Raw genomic sequence first — 18,656 nt, 5'->3', positions numbered from 1 at the left:
GCATAAGCGTATCTACTAAAGGAACGCTCAATCTAAATCGCTATTGTCTTTCAGAATTTACACTGAGAATTTCGATTGTTAATAATCCAATCGTGCCCTTGGGCGATTTAATAATATTCTATTCTAATAATGTGTGACTGTCTTTGATGTAACACAAAGATTCGGGCGTGGACCGTTACTTCAGAATTAGAATAGAAAAATAGAAAGCTTGTCTTGAATCAATTATCGGGCGGAAAGGAAGCGACGTACATTTTCGCGATAGGAAAGGAATTCGATATTTTAGATTATTGATACGTGAATTTTAATTTATGCGACGGAAGTCATTTATTAAAATATCAGTTATCTTTTATTCTCTAAATGAAGAGAAAAAAAACAAAGATAATCTCTCTTTTTTCGCATTCGTCGAAAGGATATCTTATCTTCGACGCGACGAATATATCGATCTCGAATGGAAGAAATTCGGCGCGACTAAGTTTTACGACACGACGAAGTTCGCGAAGCTCGTAGACTTATTTCGCCACACACACACACACACACACACACACACGCGCGCGCGCGCGCGCGCGCGCGCGCACACACACACACACACACACACACACACACGTGCGCGTACGCGTCCGCATGTGCGTGTGTCTACCGAAGGAGAGACCCCCGATTCATGCCGCCGTTTGCCGGAGTTTATTTGGGAATGGCGGCCCGTTTCCGTGGGTGAATTGCAGCGAGTCCGACCGTAAATTTCGCGCCGCGTAGGATCTTCGTGGGCGATTATTCGCCGCGGGCGTCCAAGATACGCGATGATGAAACCGAACACCATCGGGTCTCGTTCGGACGTCTGGCTGGGCCCGGAGAGCGGCCACGGCCGTTTCCAGAATTCCGATGGGACACCTCACCTGGCCAAGCCGATACGCGGCATACGAGTTTTTCGGGGCCTTACCTCGGCCCCGAGTCCGTGCTCACGACTATGTATCTCACTACTCACCATCGAAATGTCAATTATGCCCTTTCGGTAGCCAGTGCCGTAAAAGTGCCGAGATAAGTGCGGGACAAGTTGTCAAGAGATCTATTTATAAAACCGACCGGGAATTAAGGCGTTTAAGCGTCGATTAAATTCTGTAAAATGATTTATCCTAAAAATGAATAATTATATGCGAAATTAAAACGTGATAATAAATTGTCTAGGAAATTGCAAATGCGACTTTCGTATCAGTATTAATGCTATAAATTCGGGCATATCTATATTCCCGAAGGCCGAATGTTATCTCCATAATAATCTCCTTTCGATTAACAACATATATTGTCTTAATCTTCATTTCGATCAATTATGTAGATTTTATGAATATATTTTTACACATGTGTGACATAAATATGTATATATCTTTCTCGCTTTATGACTTTGCTCGTCATGTGGAGTAAATAGTATCGATTTTCGAAGATTAAATATCGATAAAGCTAAATTTGAGAATTCCTAGTCACGACTCAGATTTCATTGACGTATAACGAACGTTAAATAACTCATTAGCGCAGCGGTAACAATTTATACGCGAAGATCGAGTAATTTCGATCTCTCGTTGTTTCATCCGTCGTTTCCTTTAATGGATCAGCTCGAAGCTCGACGTTGGTTGATTAATTAAAAATTTATAATGCTAAGCTCGACATGCAAGTAATATTCTCAATTAAGCATAACACGTGTTTTTGAATAATGCAACGTTTCTTATCTTGCTCGATAGTGAATTTTGCTCAAATTTCCCTCAGTCAATAAGACATGACCCGAGGAAGTTTATTTCAATAGTGAATCACGGCAAATTGGCGGGATTATCCTTCACCTACCACGACGTAAAACTAACAGACGCGCGAATACAAATTGTTGAAATAGAAATGTATACCTCGCCCACGTATCCGAATCAATTATTTTGACAAGATAACACGTGCTGAAAAGCAAATTTTGCAGGAAACGAAAAACCTGCCTTGAATATTTGAAGAAATATAAATATAAATATTTACGATCGTTTCTTGAAATACAAAATAGATATCTTAATGATGGTTTTTTTTTTTTTTTTTTTTTTTTAAATTTCGCGTTAATCTACAAATAAAATTTGCATTTGTTGAACTTATTACTTGTTCGAAATTTATTTATTCATTTTAATTATTAACCTACTCGCAATAATCTATTCAGTTATTTTCGCTTGCTCGTATGCGCCTGGCATAATTAATATCCATTGAAACAAATCACAATAGGTATTTTGGGTACCATTGTCGCGCAAACGAGTTTCTAAAGCGACGAAATGCCACGGCCACATACACGCAGCTCATCTCTCGCATAAAATATTCGCGGCTGATTATTTCGCGAGAACGAATTTCGACGATTTAGATGATCGCATTGTTTGCCATTCCATTCACGCCGGTGCGTGTTAAATAATTCATTAATGCCGATATAATTTACGGTCGTTATTCGAATCACGAAAACATTGGCGTCGAATTTGCTACAATCCAATCTCCATTATCAAATGCATAATCAGATATGCCGTGTACGATTTCCAAAAGAAACGCATTGATTAAATCAATTACAGGAAGACTGCAATACAAGTCGATTTGGAGATAATTTATTATAAAATTATCTTTTTTTACTCAGATAACTGAAAATATTAAATTCATATAGAGAATCATTCAAGAATAGTACATATGAAATATTTATATCATGATACTATCATGATATTAGTTTGTAATTTGACAATTAAAATCAACTTTATTGACTTTGACAAATAATGAATGGAATTATTACTATAATAATTTTGAAAACAGGGCAAGAATCACAAATTCCATGGATTAAAGTTGAAATTAAATAAAGCTTTGTCCTCACACGCGCAACAATTTTGTAACAAAACTGAAAATTTTTCTTGCGATCCTCAATCAAAGGAACATAGGAAATTCGATTATTTTATTTACATCAAGTCCAGTAGTTAATAACGTCGACTGCTTACGATAAAAGAGAGAGTGCAATTAAATTATTGGTTACTTTGGAAAAAATATTCACACTTATAAAATATAGTAAAATTATTAGGAATAATGACGCACTTGCACTAATGTAATATTGTAATATTAATCATTCCTATTTCTCTTTTACTATAACGATAATAATTCCCTTATCGTCTACAGTAATTTCCTTGCATATTGAGTGACTCTCTAGTAGCTATTTAGGTCGATTTACCTTCCATTTATGAGATATAGCTATCCAAATGTGCGCGACAGATTACGGAGTGACTTCACCGCGCGAATCCCCGCTCCGGACGCCTTTTTCGGTCGTTAAAAGAAACGAAAGTGACGGGCCATTATCCCGTTTCCCCACAAAAACGATCCGCTTTCGTCCCCAGCTACGAGCCGCGGCCCTTCCCGGTCATTTATCTCGATAATGACAGTTCGGAACAATTTCTATATTAGAGGGCCTCATTAGAGCGCCGCGCCAGCTTGTAATTTACCTCGTCGACATTTTTACGTCCGCAAATGCGCGAATTAAAACGACGGCGAGCATATTTCTACACTCGTTACTCCTTAGCACTCGAACCTTGACTTAATAGTGAATATCTTTTTTAGAAGAAAAGATTCTACTTGCTGCTCAGATTTCTATATCTTCCACGGCAGAGAAAAGAACAACGGAACGGATTTTCGAAGCAGTAATTTTTGCTAGAATTTATAGTAATCTAATAAATGCTTATTTTTTTTTTTTTTTAATTAATATTATCTCAAGTAAAAACTAAGTAATAGTTAGTTAGTAAAAAAATAATTGAACTTAAAATCAAACTTATCACGATTGTTATGTGATTGTATTTCATTGAACTAATTATTATGATAGTGGTATTTCACAGAGAGCAGCACAATACAGCGTTTAAAAATTTTTTGCGATAACATCGAGGCTAGAGGTTTTATACAGCTCACGTTGACAATTGTCGGCGGACAGATAATCATAGTCTAAGTTTCGACGTGCGTCATCGGCGCTTCCGGAATTAATACTTAAACGTGAGAAGACGTCAAGCGGAAAACTTTCCGCGCAATTCACGCTCCGTCGAGGAGGTTGTCGCCGTATTTTATTTCTCGGCACGGAGACACGTCTCGTTCGTTTCCCAAGAATTTCTCCAGCGAATGCAAAAACGAACTATAAACATCAGAAAAATTCTCGCGTTGATACATTTCTATGATGCATATAAAAGAAAATATATATATATATATAATAGATGCAAAATTTTTCTTTTTCTAAACGAAAAGTTCAAACACTGGAGAGGGGGGGAAAAAGAATTTTTTTATATCAGAATATTTGCTTTCTGTTTAGATGTAAAATTGTTGTACAAAAATCGTTATAAAACATTTGCGAATAACTCGACGTTAAAGCACTTAAATTGGACATTGGTAATATTTTCGACGTTTCATATGTATTTTGCAATACGCATCCGCATGCGATGGCGTCGAGACGGATCCAAAAGGATCGGAATATGAGTGCAGTACGCGCGATAAACGTTAATGGCCGAAAATTAATTGGCAAGTTTTTAACGGGATAATAAAAATAATGGGCCGTGACGGCGGACAGGTAGGCCGTCGGGTACGACGCAAAAATCGCGCGATAGACTGGCCGCTCCATTTTCGTCGGGAATGGCCGCATTAAACGTTATGGATGGCCGTACCGAAAGGGGTGAGCGATTTTTCTTCGAGTTAATGCGCTTCGGTAAGAGAGGTGCGCCGCACGAAGAGAGTTATGACTCGCGCAATATCACACCGAAGCGGCGACGATGCTCCCGCGAAAGGCGCGGGATAACAATAAACGTAATAGTGTAATGAAGCTGCTGCCGGCCGTTAATGAACGACGATCTCAAAGACCTCGAATATCTCTCGCAAGGACCGGAGCGAGACAAGTTGCGAGTGACAAGTGTATCAATCGAAATGTTTGATCGCTTTAAATAAATAAATGAAATGATATTTCAAAGTTTAATTTATATTCAATATTTTGAATATTATCGTGAAGAACATAGTGTGTGTTGTTAATTCTTAAATATGTTGCGTCGTTAAACATTATATTCTCATTTTGTTGAATAAATAGATAGACGCGCGGTGTTGCAAGACACTGACCTAAAGTAGAATATTAAAAATTAAGATATCTGGCAGTTTTGATAGATATCAGCTTTTTGGAAAAGTTTTAACTTTTATTTTTTTCAATGGCTGTAATTTCTCTTTGAAATATTTCCTAACGATAAAATTGGAGTTGCAATATTAATCGCAGCCGCATAGACGAGTAATCGCGCGTTGATATACCAACGTGAAATGTCAATTACGCGACTGTCGAGTAACGAGCTCTCGCGAGCCAAGAGAAAGCGGATTTGCGAATTTATATCATGAAATTTTCAGAGAAATAAATGCGATCGAATTTAAAGTTAATGCCAGTGACATGTGATCTGCATGATCGTATTTATCATTTTGAGCACAATGACAGAGCAAATTGTGTGAAAAGGTTTTACCACACGTTATAATAGATATTATTAATCAAAATTAAAGGTTAAAATTGTTTAACAAAAATGTGGAGCGGTAGATACGGTCAAAATCTAAAATCTATTATATATGTAAATTCGAAGATAGACATAGATTAGACATACTAAAATTCAGTCGTGACTCTAAATATCAATTTTACATATTTTTAATTAAAATACTTTGTCGGTCTACAAATATTTATGTTATGTACGGCAAAATAAAACATGTAGATGTTTGATTACAAAGGATTACATGTTCCTTAACATTAAAGATAATTGTGCTTTACGCAAATTTTCCTATCCATGTGAGTTTTTTAATTAAAATAAATGTTATTTAGTGAAGTAACATAAAAGTTAGTAATGAAATGTCAAAAATTCTACGCGACATTTAATACATGATTCATAACTTATTTAAACAAAAGAAATATTTAATGATTCACGTAACAATAACGCTGCAACATGCGATGCGTTGCATCGAGGCTTTCGAAGCCAATTAATTTTTATCGGCAAAGCGCGCCTAATTAAGACGCTCGTAAAATTTACACGGATGTTACAAGGCTTACGATCAATTGCGAAAGAATTTTATGAAAATTTCAGAAAGCAAAACTTTAATAACATACAATTATGAGTTAGAAAAAATTCATATGGCAATTTATAATAATTTTCAAAAGAGAAATAGATATAATCATCCGGATATATAAAGTTTCACACAAACTTAAAATCATATAAAACATAACTAATATAATACAAGAAACTTAAAAAGATATTTATGTAATAAATATTTGTAATTTGATAAATTATTAGTAAATGTTTGCATAATTGTGTAATGCGGAAGACATTATTAATAAAAAATACATTAAGAAAATAGAATAACGTAAATAAATTGGAGCATCAAGTAAATCCTAAAAAAAAATTTATTTAAATAGAATTTAAATAAAAATAACAATAGAATTTTCACTCTTTTAAAAAAAGAAAGATATATAAAAAAAGGAGTTAAAGAACTACCTGAAATTGGTTTTACTTCTAGTATTTAGATTTGCAAACCAAAGAAAATTCTATTCTTTTGGAAATAAAATTACCACTTTTTCATATTCTACGCTGTAATACGTTTTTTAAGCAAAAATGCTATTAATTTTCACCTCCTATTTATCCTTTGAAAAACCCTTTCAGATAATCTTATTTCGGTTTACGGTTACGGTTACGGGTGTTTCCATAATTCTTACAAGTCACTTCTACAGATTTGCCACATTACAAAGGTCTGCTCCGGAATCCTTTCAAGTTCGATCATCGACCAATGTCGATTCCGAAGAAACTCACCGTGCTGATGCAGCTTGCCGCCACCGACGGCCTGCTGCTGCGAATGTTTATGATGATGAGGTTGTTGTTGCTGCTGCTGCTGCTGCTGCTGCTGCTGCTGCTGTTGCTGTTGCTGCTGCTGCTGCTGCTGCTGCTGCTGCTGCTGCTGCTGTTGCTGCATTTGCTGCTGCTGACGCGAGTCCCGTGCCATGATCGCAGCGATGCTGAAGTCGGTCGCGCATTGTCGATTCGAATTGCAATTGTTGTTGAGATTGTTCAGGAGGCTGCTGTTCGGCGACGGGCTCGAGCTCTCGTCGCCGTCATCGCCGGCACATCCGGATAGCCCGGTGGATACCGCGGGGGCGGCGGTGCCCTCGCCCTGCATCTTCCTGCCCAGGTAGAGGTGATGTCGGGATTCCTCGTCGTCCTCCTCGCTGCCGGCTCCTCCGCCGCCACCGCCACCGCCGCCGCCTCCGCCACCACCACCGCCGCCACCGTCGCCGAACGAGGTCAGTGTCAATCCGTTTCTCTTCCTACCGGTGAGGCCTCGCGACTCCAGCAACATCACCTCGCGCGCTGCTTCCTGGGCCACGTGGGGTCTACCGATAAACTAATTGAGGCGCGTCTCGAAGCGGAGGAGGCACTTGACGTCGCGACGTCGTTACGGGTGTCGTGCGTCACGACGATGCCAGTGATCGCGACGATGCTGACGATCGCTGTTCGAAAGATAATTTACGTTTCTATCCTCGATGCGCGAGCACCGCTGAAGCGGCATCAGCATCCTCCTCTCCGGACGCGCAAATCAGCTTCGATTCCTCGTCGTCGACACATGCGCGCGTATATACGCCCGCGAGGAAGTGACAGAGCGCGCGCGTGCACGCACGTGCGCGCGAAGAGATACGGGCGAAATCGGACACGCGGATTGGTCGATCGCACGATCGCCGTGTTCGTTGCACGGCCCAATGCGGATACGGATGAAAAAAAAAAAAAAAAACGTTAAAACTAATCAATGTTCCTATCGGAGAGCGACGATAAGAATCAGAGCACAACACTAAAACGACGCCAAATAGCTGGCTGCGACATTTATCGATCTGTACGGTGAACGTGATCCAAAGTAGTCAAGCCCGATGAGAGACACTCCCCCCTATCGAGGGTGCGGGGACTCGAGTAAAAGCTACGTCGTCGTTGTCGTCGTCGAGGACACAGTCGCTTCTCTTTTGCGCGCGCGAAAAAGCGGAGCTGTTTGATGTTATATCGTTTACACTCCAGACCGTGCGCGAGCGAAACGTGGCGCGAACAGAGCAGGGAACGACAGACCGACCGGTTGCCCGACAGACTGACCCGCGCCACCGCCGGTCGCCTCTTCGTTTCGACCCCCATCCCCCCCTCCCAAAGCGATCGAGCTCGGTCGGACGGAGCTAAAGGGACGGTAAAACATGAGCGGGAACGAGAGGAGAGGATGCCCGGCGGGTGTCGAGAGGCGGTTCCTTGGCACGCTCCACCTCCACGATCAGCACTCAGCTCCGCCTGCAGGCTCTCTCCCGTACGAAACCCACCTCGAGGTTCGCCTAAACGTTATTACCGCGTCGTTTCTTTCTCTCGTGCCTCTGCTCGCCCCCTCTCTTTCTCTCGCGCCCATGTCAGACCGAAACTGCCAACCGGGAGCCGACGATACATACAAACACGTACGAACGTTCACAGGAGGAGTCCTCTCGGTCAGCCGGTGGTGGTCGTCGCCACCGTCGTCCTCGTCGTCGTCTTCGTCATCATCGTAGTCGTCATCGTAGTCGTCGCTGCTCCCCCAGGTCGTCTCTCCTCGTCCCCCACGTCGCTTTTTTCTACACCGTCTATCTCTTCTCGCTCGCTCTCGCTTCCTCTTCCCTCTCGCATCCTTGTCCCTTCTTCCTCACGCCTCTTCCTTCCGCCCTCTCCTCTTTCCGCCCCTCCCAAGCGTGGCAACCCGCTCCGCCCGTCGCGCTCGCACGCTCCACGTCCACACGTATAGAGCGAGATAGGGTGGCGGTATTATGGTCTCGTACGCGCCATCCAGCGACGGCAGCTGCCATTTTTTCTTACGAGAGAGGGGCAATTGCTGACAGGGACCGCTTTCCTCCACGCTAGTATGCCGCACGACTCTCGCCTCTCTCTCTCTCTCTCTCTTTCTCTCTCTCTCTCTCTCTCTCTCTCTCTCTCTCTCTCGTCTGTTCTCTGTACCTTCTTCCCTTTCCCTCTCTCGCACTCTGCCACTCTCTCGAGCGCAATTTATTGTTTTACTGGCGGAGCTTTAAACACGACCGAACGACAGTGGCGGCGGCTTCAGCGTCAGCGTCAGCCTCAGCGTCAACGGCGGCCGCGGCCGCGGCTAACGCAGGTGGGTGGTTAGCTCGCTGCTGGCTGGCTGGCTGGGCGGTGGATGGAGGCGAGTGGGTGGTGGTTGCTCTGGTAGCTCGTCTCGGCTGGGTTCGTCGAATGGGAGCGTGGGAGTATATCGTCGTACACCTCTCTGGGAAATCCCGTCAACGTCTACTACCGCGGCTATGCCACACTTCGCCGATCACGCTCTTATTATTTCCGATCCCGCTCTCCCCCATCGCCGTGTATTCTCTATCTTTCGAATCTTGTACGATCCGACCGTCCTCTTTCGACATTTGCGAATATGGATCGCGAAAGTGCGTTGCACTTCGCCGATCTCACGATTAGAAACGGCAATTTTCATCGATCATTCTGTTGTGCATCGTCTCTTCCTTTTAAACTAGCACACACAGTTTTCTCGATGCAGATCATGGCACACACACACACACACACACACACACAGTCTTGTGTACGGAATGTTTCCATATTTTTATATTTATATATCTCTATTTATTTTTGTAATCTACCACTGTTTTGTATCGCTTTATTTTTATTTCTTAGTATCGTTATTCTTAAGACACAAAAGATAAGGATAATAAGATCTGAATTAAGATCTTTGCTAATCGCTAAGACTACATCGATCGCAAAATCCGATGGGATCACGAAGCTTCACGTCTTAGTTATATCCACGGAGGGGGGAGAGGCACCCTCGAAATCTCCTTTTATCCCTCCTCTTCACGATTCGGCGCGCTATTAACGTCGTTATTGCCATTTGTCGAGGAGCCGAGAAGTACGCGTGCGCCAGCAGCTGCAATACCAAACTGCTTTTTCCGCTAGGCGATTCTCCGACAGAAGTATTACGGTAGAAATAACGTTATCCTCGGCCGGAACGAGCGTCGAAGATGAATGGGGGTTGAAGCCCGCTTACCCTGCATCGCTGGCGCTTTTCCTCTGCCCTCCTCACGCTTTCTCTTCCCCCCTTCTCTCTCTCTCTCTCTCTCTCTCTCTCTCTCTTTCTCTCTCTCTCTCTCTCTCTCTCTCTCTCTCTCTCTCTCTCTCTCTCTCTCCCTGCATCCCCGGGATATTATTTCGTCGAATATCTCGCGAGTCGTTTCGAACGCGGCATTTCGCTGTAGATAAGTCTTGGCTTTAACCGGTTTGGATCCTCGTAAAAAACCTCGCAATCGTTAAATCTCGCGCAACGAAGCAGCGCAGTTACACTTTTTCTATCATGATTAAATCGTCAATTAATTGAATTGGATTTCTAGAAGATAGTAAATCACGTATGTCTCGTGATTATCAAACTTGTTGCAAGATACATGAAGTAACGGTATAATTCTCAAGTAATTTTCTAATAAAACCGAGAAATTGTCACTGCGATAAAAGAATCTTGTATATTTTTAATTTTAATTCTTTATGAAATCTTACGCGTCGTTATCTCCCAAATGTTGCGAATCTTCAAATTATCGGTTGCAATTAGAAGAATTGATAATTTGGTAATTTCTCTCGCGGCCAAGTGCGGCGGTGCGAAAACGCAAAATTACCATTACAACTGCGCAAAATAATTAACGTCGCGCTAAGGCGGTACGAGGTGGTTAACGAAGAGAAGCGGCGTGCTCGAAAATAAGAAGGTATTCGGCGCGCAGGCGGAGGCATATTACCCCGGATATTATTATAATAAAGCAGGAAATTACCTCGTGTGATAAATGCGCGGGTAGCGATGCGGCCTCGTAAATTATATCATCAGCGGATTATCGTAATTACACAGCGCGGCATATCGCGAGTGAAACAACGCGCAATGCCGTAGTTGTTGTTGCTGCCGCTGCGGAGGAGAGAGGAGAGAGGAGAGAGGAGAGAGGAGAGAGGAGAGAGCAGAGAGAGACAGAGAGAGAGAAAGAGAGAGAGAGAGAGAGAGATCTGAAAATCTCGCGATTCGCGCGGTGCATTCTGTTATTATCTCGCGGGTGGTAAACGTAATCGTTCGCGCACAAATTGCGAGCCGTGCGAAACAGTTAATCGAGGCGTGACGCGATTCGGCGGCCCGATTTATGCACGATCGGATCCCGCTTTTATCCCAGCGACCGGAAACGACCGACGTGCTCTCGGTTATCATGTTATCGCTCCCGACTTTCGGCGAGGCTGCGCTCAATTCGCGCGCGGTCGCGTCTGCGGCTCGATCGAATTAATTCAATTAATCGATCCGGCACGCCGACGAAGCCGTCGTGGGATCGCTAATTTCGGTGCGCAAAAGCGCGAAAATACACTAAGCTAAAAATTCCTCGATCTGACGCCATAATTTTCCACGTTAAATATCTTGACAATTAAGCTATACATAAAATTAAGCCTGTCATTAAAATAAAATTTTGTTATATTTATCTGTATTTTTAAATTAATTTGTTAAATTCCTTTAATTCAACTCTGAACACTGAATAAATTATTATTTGTTTTTCTTACGTTAACGAGTAAAAAAATATTAAATCTACAAGCAGTTTTAATTAGAGCTATAAAAATCTTGTTGACTTTAATAAGCACCAGAATCGCGTGTCTTGTTACCTTAACGAAGTCGTTCGATTTAATTATCGCTACGACGAAGAATAGGGATTTTCTATTCGCAATTAGCATACTAAGCAATACGTGCGGGAATGTATCGGCATAACCGAAACCTGCCATACGGATTTTGCGATCTAATCGTCGCGGACACCAGTAATTAGACACATGCCTGCGAAACGCGTAACGCGCGACTAGTGTTAATTAGCGGTGGTAACAACGTGAGCGGTTAACTAATTATATGCGCGGTATGCATTTTTATGTTCGTCGAAATGATCTATACGATCAAGCCAGTACGATCAAGATCAAAACTGGAGACCTGAATTAATCATCCTGTTTTTCAGCCTTTCGTGACGTGGCTGTATTTCCCGCATCAACGCATCACGATTAAACTCGCCTTACAATTAAACTCGTATAAGTTTTCTCTTTTTTAGAGAAAACATTAAAAATGCTTATAATTATCTGAGACTATGATTTTTTGCAAGCTTTTTTAAATAGGGAGATACAGTACTGCATCAATAAAGATGTCGAATTTGGTTTGGTAAAAAATTGTATAGAATAAATTGGAAGATTAATAAACGAAAGATATTGTCGAAAATTAAACTCTTCGCAAACGCCGTACGAAATTTTTCACGCGCCATTCTCACGCGAGAGATCGTCCAACTTTTCGAGGAGTTAATTTCATTTAACGCGCCCGCCCGTCAACAACGTTTACGCCGGCAAGCCGGGCGGGCGCGTAAACGTAGCATCTTGCGAGCTTCTAAAAAGCTACGCCTTGCCTTGTGTATCAAAGAGAACACCGCCGCGCCGCTTCCGGTCGTTCGGCTCTTCCGCCCACCGCCGCGGCTTTTTCGTCCCGAATAATCTGCCGCGGCGGCGGTTATTGCCTGCATTACGATCAGGTGAATTCGTTTAATACTCGTAGACCAGCGAAAACCACTTCAAAGGACCGCGTCGAAACAGACGCGCTCCGGCGCGACCTTTGTAACTTTATGTATCTTCAACGTTGTGCGGTAAAAAAGGTCTTTCTCGATTCCAGCACGGTGCCATGAACGGAGAGGATAAATTTGGCCGACAAATGGCAATGAAAAAATTAAATTCTACATGCGGACTGTAGAGAAGACTTTTGAGAAATGTCAAACGTTGAAATAAAAATTCATAAAAACATTCATAATTTCTCATATAAACATTTCAATTCAAATATTTAAACTCTAATCTCAATAACAATGAAATTAATAAAATATCATTATACGTATGTGTTTTTATTTTTTTCTTTTTCAAAGAATCATAATCGCATCCCTTTACACGTAATGGGCAGGCGTAGAGGTAAATATAGATTGAGTGATCACACTCCTCTATAGGAGTGCTGCCATCTTAATTAATTCAATCGAAAGTGATGTGATAATTTATCATATTGGAAATACGCATAATAATAATAATGATAAGAGTGGAATGTGTTCATTTACGCAATATTCGCGTGTGTATGTAGGACGGCCTAGATCTATCGCGCGCAATCTATCAACCACCATGGATAAGTCCAGGCTAAGAAAATAAACTGTGATTTAATCATGTTTAGACGTCACGCAGACAATACGTAAGAAAAATTACACGTGTAACTTTATAGTCGACGGCACAGTATCCGCGCGTTATACGCATGGATATAATACCACCGCGCAGATTAATGCTTCGCGATTCTACACGTCGTATCGTTCTAGACGTAACGCGATTTATATTCGCACGAATATGCCGTGAAACAAGCAATTATTGTTATAGCCATTTTGTGCTGCACCGATTAATACCGCGTTTCACGAGCGTATCGATCTCGCAAAATTGATTCGCGCTCAGCAATCGTCGTTAGGAAATAACTTTTCGCCATTACGATCTGCTGAGTCTTCGCGTGATTTATGCGCCACTCATTTTATTTTACGGACGCACGATTTTAAACAACAACAGCGTGTGATAGCGCGTATCAAAATTATTATTATCATTTTTCATCGGTCTCGAAATGACGAGATTATTGATAGGAATCTTTTCTTATGAAGAAAAAAAAATTACATGCTACATTAGTGTCCGGATTCTTTCCTATTTGTATTTGTTTTGCATTATATAAAAATTATGTAATCAGATCACGCAATGTCGCGCGAATTGCGCGAATTCCTAATAATTTCAAACCAACGATTCGGTCGGAAGAGCATTAATCGCCCAACAAGAGATCCCCCCGGCTATAAAGGATGTCCCGAATCGGTCAATCACGCGGGATAGGCGTTTCTTTCTCTCGGCTGTAGGCCGATGGACCTCCCAATGAACTTTCGGGATTGCCACGGGCAGTCGACGGGGTTGCTGCTTCGTTTGGGGGAGCCTGTGTAATCTGCTTAGCTCTGACGCTGATCCGGACAAATCGCCGCGCGGTTACGCGGCACTTATTCCCGTCTTTCGATACTCCTTTGCTACGGCCCCCGTCCCCGTGCATTACAGACCTACACGAATCCGATCGATGCGCAACATGCGTCGAGTCTCTACTCGACTGAATCGAGTGAAAAATGCAATGCGTCGATCTTAATCTCGTGGAGAACGCGCGCGCGCGCGATGCCGACAGTCATCTGCTGTGTTTTACGCGAGTGTATCTTTACTTGAGTAAACATTTCACACGACACTATATTATTTAGTATTTTATGTATACGTTATTAATATGTAAAATCTGCATGCATTTATCTTCTTCATGGCTTCATGGCTATTAATAACAAAATTTTATAATTAAAAATTTGCTTATGTTTCTCCTCAATTTTTCTATCGATATTTGTATAACGGTAAAAGAATTTTCCTTTTTCCTTCTTTAAAATATCTTTCGATACAATTTTTAATAATAATTGATAAATCGACGATTTTGTAAAAGATTAAGATATTTTAGAAGTCATTATTTACGAAGGAATATTACGAAGATTAAAAAAAAAAAAAACTAAAGAAAATTTAAATCTACTCAGCAGAAATATCAACTGTCAGAAATGATGATTGCGAGCGTCTGTCGCTTATCAGATATCACAGAAATATCAGTACGAGAGGAAGAACGGCACAAAACAATGCCCCCCTCGGTAATAACGGCGGTGTTATTAAGTACCGGCCGTGTCATTAAGGTAAGTGCTCTTTACCTTTTCTTACCGTTTTTATTCCCATCGACCGTGACGCGCGAGTTAACCACGGTATTTGAGTATCTTCGCAATATTATCTCCCAAGATAACAGCATCGACCTTTATAAGAAACGCCGGCTGCTTTTCAGCGAAATAATTTATTAATCAGGAGAGCCACGCCAATACGAAATATGTGAGTAGATTTTTGTTTCACTGAGAAAAATATTAATGCATGTTTTTTTTTTTCCAATACAAAAATACTATTTAAATACTATAAAAAATACTATTTTGATCTAAAACTTTTTATTTTCTTTTCAATAAAAAGTCTCGTTTTAAATAATTATTGAGACTATAAATTCATATAAAAATTATTTCAACATATACGATTATTAATTTTATTAATAACAATATAATGCTGGATTTTATATTTCTCATACGATTCTCATACGACAATAAGATATTACATATTGTATAACACAGCTCACTGATGCGAGTCGCAAATCAATTGACTTGAAAATGACACCAATCGATAAAATGGTGCGTTTAGGGGTTGTAAAGCAATTTCGTAAAGACGTGAGGGAAGGCAGCGTGTCGTGACAAAGGACCATTGTCCATATCCTTCGAGCATGATTGACATCTGTTATACAACGAAACTCGGACGACTCCGAAAGTGGTTCGGTTAGGCTTGCGGTTTTGGCGGGCGCAACCGTGCCCGTTTACGTCGGCTTATAATACCGACCACGTGGCAGTCGTAGCGCGATATTTAATATCGCAAAACGAGAGAACAACGATCGCGGCGGAACAGAGGGCCAAACAAGATCACATGACATCTCGCAATGGACCAAACAACGTGGCCTTTGATGCATGCCGGTCGTGCTCGAGCAGACAGATATATAAATTCGTACGGAAACAAAGATCTTAAAAATAATCTTTTTTGTCTTTCTTCAAAAACTCATGCACTGTAGCAAACTTTTGTATATGCGTACACAATTACTCTAAAATTATATATGTAACTTTTTTTAATATGTATATGAGTTTCTGCTATTTATTTATTAAATATAAATGTTCCGTAAGATTCATTTTGGAAATAAAGAATTAAATAAAAAATAAACGATAAAAAAATATTGAAATCGAGAGATCAAATGAATGCAACGTCGGAATGTTCAAAAATTTAGAAAAACGAAAAGACTCCATGACGAAAAGACTCCATGAAATATAAGCCGAATATAAAAGCTTCGCGGATCAACGACTCGAGAATTTGTAACTCTAAGAATCTAAAGATAGTTTTGTTATAGTTGCGGTGGTGCCTGATGGTGGGGAGCCTGTTTTTCTTGTTTGCTCACTATTTCGAGGCTTCGCTGTAGCGCGATTCGAGTGTAATTCGATTTTCTTTATGCCGGCAGCAGACAAACGTACGCTTCACCGCATCCCCTCGGTCGCCATAGCGACCACCTCGAAAAGACAGCGGCTTAATTAAAAGCTGATTCGTTCTCCACCTTGCCAATTTTCTTAGCGGATACCGCTTGAAACCACTTAATCGCCCGACCGCAGAAGTGCCACCAATTTGCCGGGTATACAGCGCGTCTGTTGGAAGATCCTCGAGGGATGGGAGACTAGGGAAGGATTGGCAGGAAGAAAGGGGGAAGGGGAAGGAAGAGAAAGGAGTCGAAAGGAATGGAACGATCGCAGTTGGCACCCAGAACCTTCGAACTAAAATCCTGAAATCAATCGAGAGGCACGAACGTCTATTAAATCGCGATTATCCGAAGTCGCCTCAGCTGCCGGACCTTTCAAACTTTCGCAGGGCTTCTTCATTAGCGAGATTTGCCATTCGTCCTGGGTAACCGGCTGTTCAATGAAACCGCAAAAAAAACTTGCGTACGAATTTTAATCTGTTCGATCGTGCAGCCACTTCTGTCTCTATATTTTCATGTATTTGCATATCCGATTTTAATATATTATTTTTTATTATATATTAATAGAAAAATAAATATAAAATTAAAGCTCTGAAAATCTTTCAAATTATATATATGACTTTTAATTTTTATTATTATTTTATATTATTTTATTTATAATAAATTTGCATAAATATCTTCTTTTTTTTGATGATGTTAGAATATTTACAACTAGAATAACTCGCATTGTACTTCAATCAAAATTCCATCACGAAAGATGCAGGAAAAGTGTCGTGTTTTTTTTCCGCGACACCAACAACAGCGACGAGCGAGTTTTTCGCGTCTCGTCGTCCCGACGATCCCGCGCGGCGTTTCGCGCGTTATTTCGCCACGAAATTGGTCGCTTTTTGCCCCGGTCTCGGCGCAACTGAACAGAGAGAACGTTAGAGAACGAAAGAGAACGAAAGGAAAGACAGAGACAGAGAGAGAGAGAGAGAGAGAGAGATAGAGAGAGAGAGAGAGAGAGAGAGAGAGAGAGAGAGAAGACGAAGGTCTGAAGGAGCGGCGTTATCCCCCGGGATGAATATGATGTAAATAAATGACGAGCTGCCCTTAAGGGAGCTGGATATTAGAGTGGGGGTAAGAAGTGTTATGAAACATAATTAGCGGCCGCCGCCACTGACTCGCGATGATTACAGGGCGGTGAAGCGAAAGTCGTATGGCGCGCGATGGCGGCGGGAAGGCAGCCGGTATCGGTGCCGGTGTCGGGATAGATTTCCTGGGCTACGAGCTACTACCTTCTTGTCTTCTCTCTTACCACATTCGCGAAGCGAGAGAACGGTCGCCGACACACGCGTGCGACTTCACACCCACGTGAGAGATCGCAGGCGCGCGAGCACCCGCGCGAGCGCGCGAGCGCACACGTATACGCGATGGATTTGCACGTGGTGTACACCGCCTACGTGTCGGCTTAGGCCACTGGCGTCGAAATAATTCCCCGACTGCCTTGAAGTTGAATTTTTTTTCTTTTTATAAATTTAAAACGCGGATTTCGACAACAAAAGGCCTTCTGGAGTGAAAAAAAACGTTTCTTGTCATATGTGAAGGAAACAGTTAGCGATAAGCCCGATGATGAGGGCGGATTATATAAATTAAATTATAATTCTTTTCTCTAATGATCTGTTTTAACTGCACACTTAAAAATGTACATATGTTCGACTGACTATTTTATCAAAAAAGTTAAGTTTAGGAGCAATTTTTTAATTTAAACTTTATATTTCCAGTTCCGTGATTAAAAGTAGCTTTATAATAAAGGGTTAAAATCTAGATGTGAGATTTATTATATATTTATTTGGGGTCCTAATAATTAATATTTCTCGTCTGAAACGACCGATTGAATCATCGAATTTTCTATCGACAGATCCTTGTCGCAGCATCACCCGCCCGACTGTATGAATATATTATATCGATCTAATTCTAATAAAGTTACATTATATAGATTTTCGACTATTAGAATTTAACAATAATCCCAACCATTATCGGTCCCGCCGCAATCAATCAAACGCGTCTAGACGTTTAATTATACTTCGGCCGTCTTAAAATTATTCACGCTATTATAGAGATCGGCGTGAAGACCGCACCCGTTTTCAAATATCGAGCAGAAGGACGGTGAACTACGCCAATGTGTAACCGCGTGTTGTGTACGTACGTATGCGAGCTTAATGGTCGCCGGGTATAGTAATTGGTACCGATGCTCCATGAGCCGGTATGTGGGCGGATCCTTGATCTTTTTACAGATTTAATGATCGACCGTTGAAAACGAACGAGTACGCGGTGAGTCCTTCGTCTTCCTCCTGGCAGATTGAAACTTGTCATCTAGATGGACGAACTCATCTCGCGAGTAAAGTCGTTATTGTAATTTGATTTGGACAATC

General features: G+C 41.5%; 1 protein-coding gene across 2 annotated transcripts in view; it reads right to left on the bottom strand.

Moving 5' to 3' along the window:
- LOC105432026 (uncharacterized) overlaps positions 1 to 9,476 on the bottom strand; it is a 46,823-nt gene extending 37,347 nt beyond the window's left edge. Inside the window, exon 1 of one of the 2 annotated variants that reach the window (XM_011646608.3) lies at positions 6,825 to 9,476. In XM_011646608.3, the coding sequence (XP_011644910.2) occupies positions 6,825 to 7,368 (544 nt within the window). In that variant the 5' untranslated portion in view covers positions 7,369 to 9,476. The remainder of the gene's footprint in view (positions 1 to 6,824) is intronic. The other variant, XM_089071216.1, reaches the window with a different exon arrangement.
- Positions 9,477 to 18,656: the final 9,180 nt, after the last annotated feature.

The sequence above is a fragment of the Pogonomyrmex barbatus genome, unplaced genomic scaffold (genome assembly GCF_055798465.1).
Source record: "Pogonomyrmex barbatus isolate J1 unplaced genomic scaffold, ASM5579846v1 scaffold11, whole genome shotgun sequence".
In the NCBI taxonomy this organism is placed as follows: Eukaryota; Metazoa; Arthropoda; class Insecta; order Hymenoptera; family Formicidae; genus Pogonomyrmex; species Pogonomyrmex barbatus.
The sequence above is the reverse complement of the archived record's forward strand: the minus strand, read 5'-3'. Positions and strand labels throughout refer to the sequence as shown.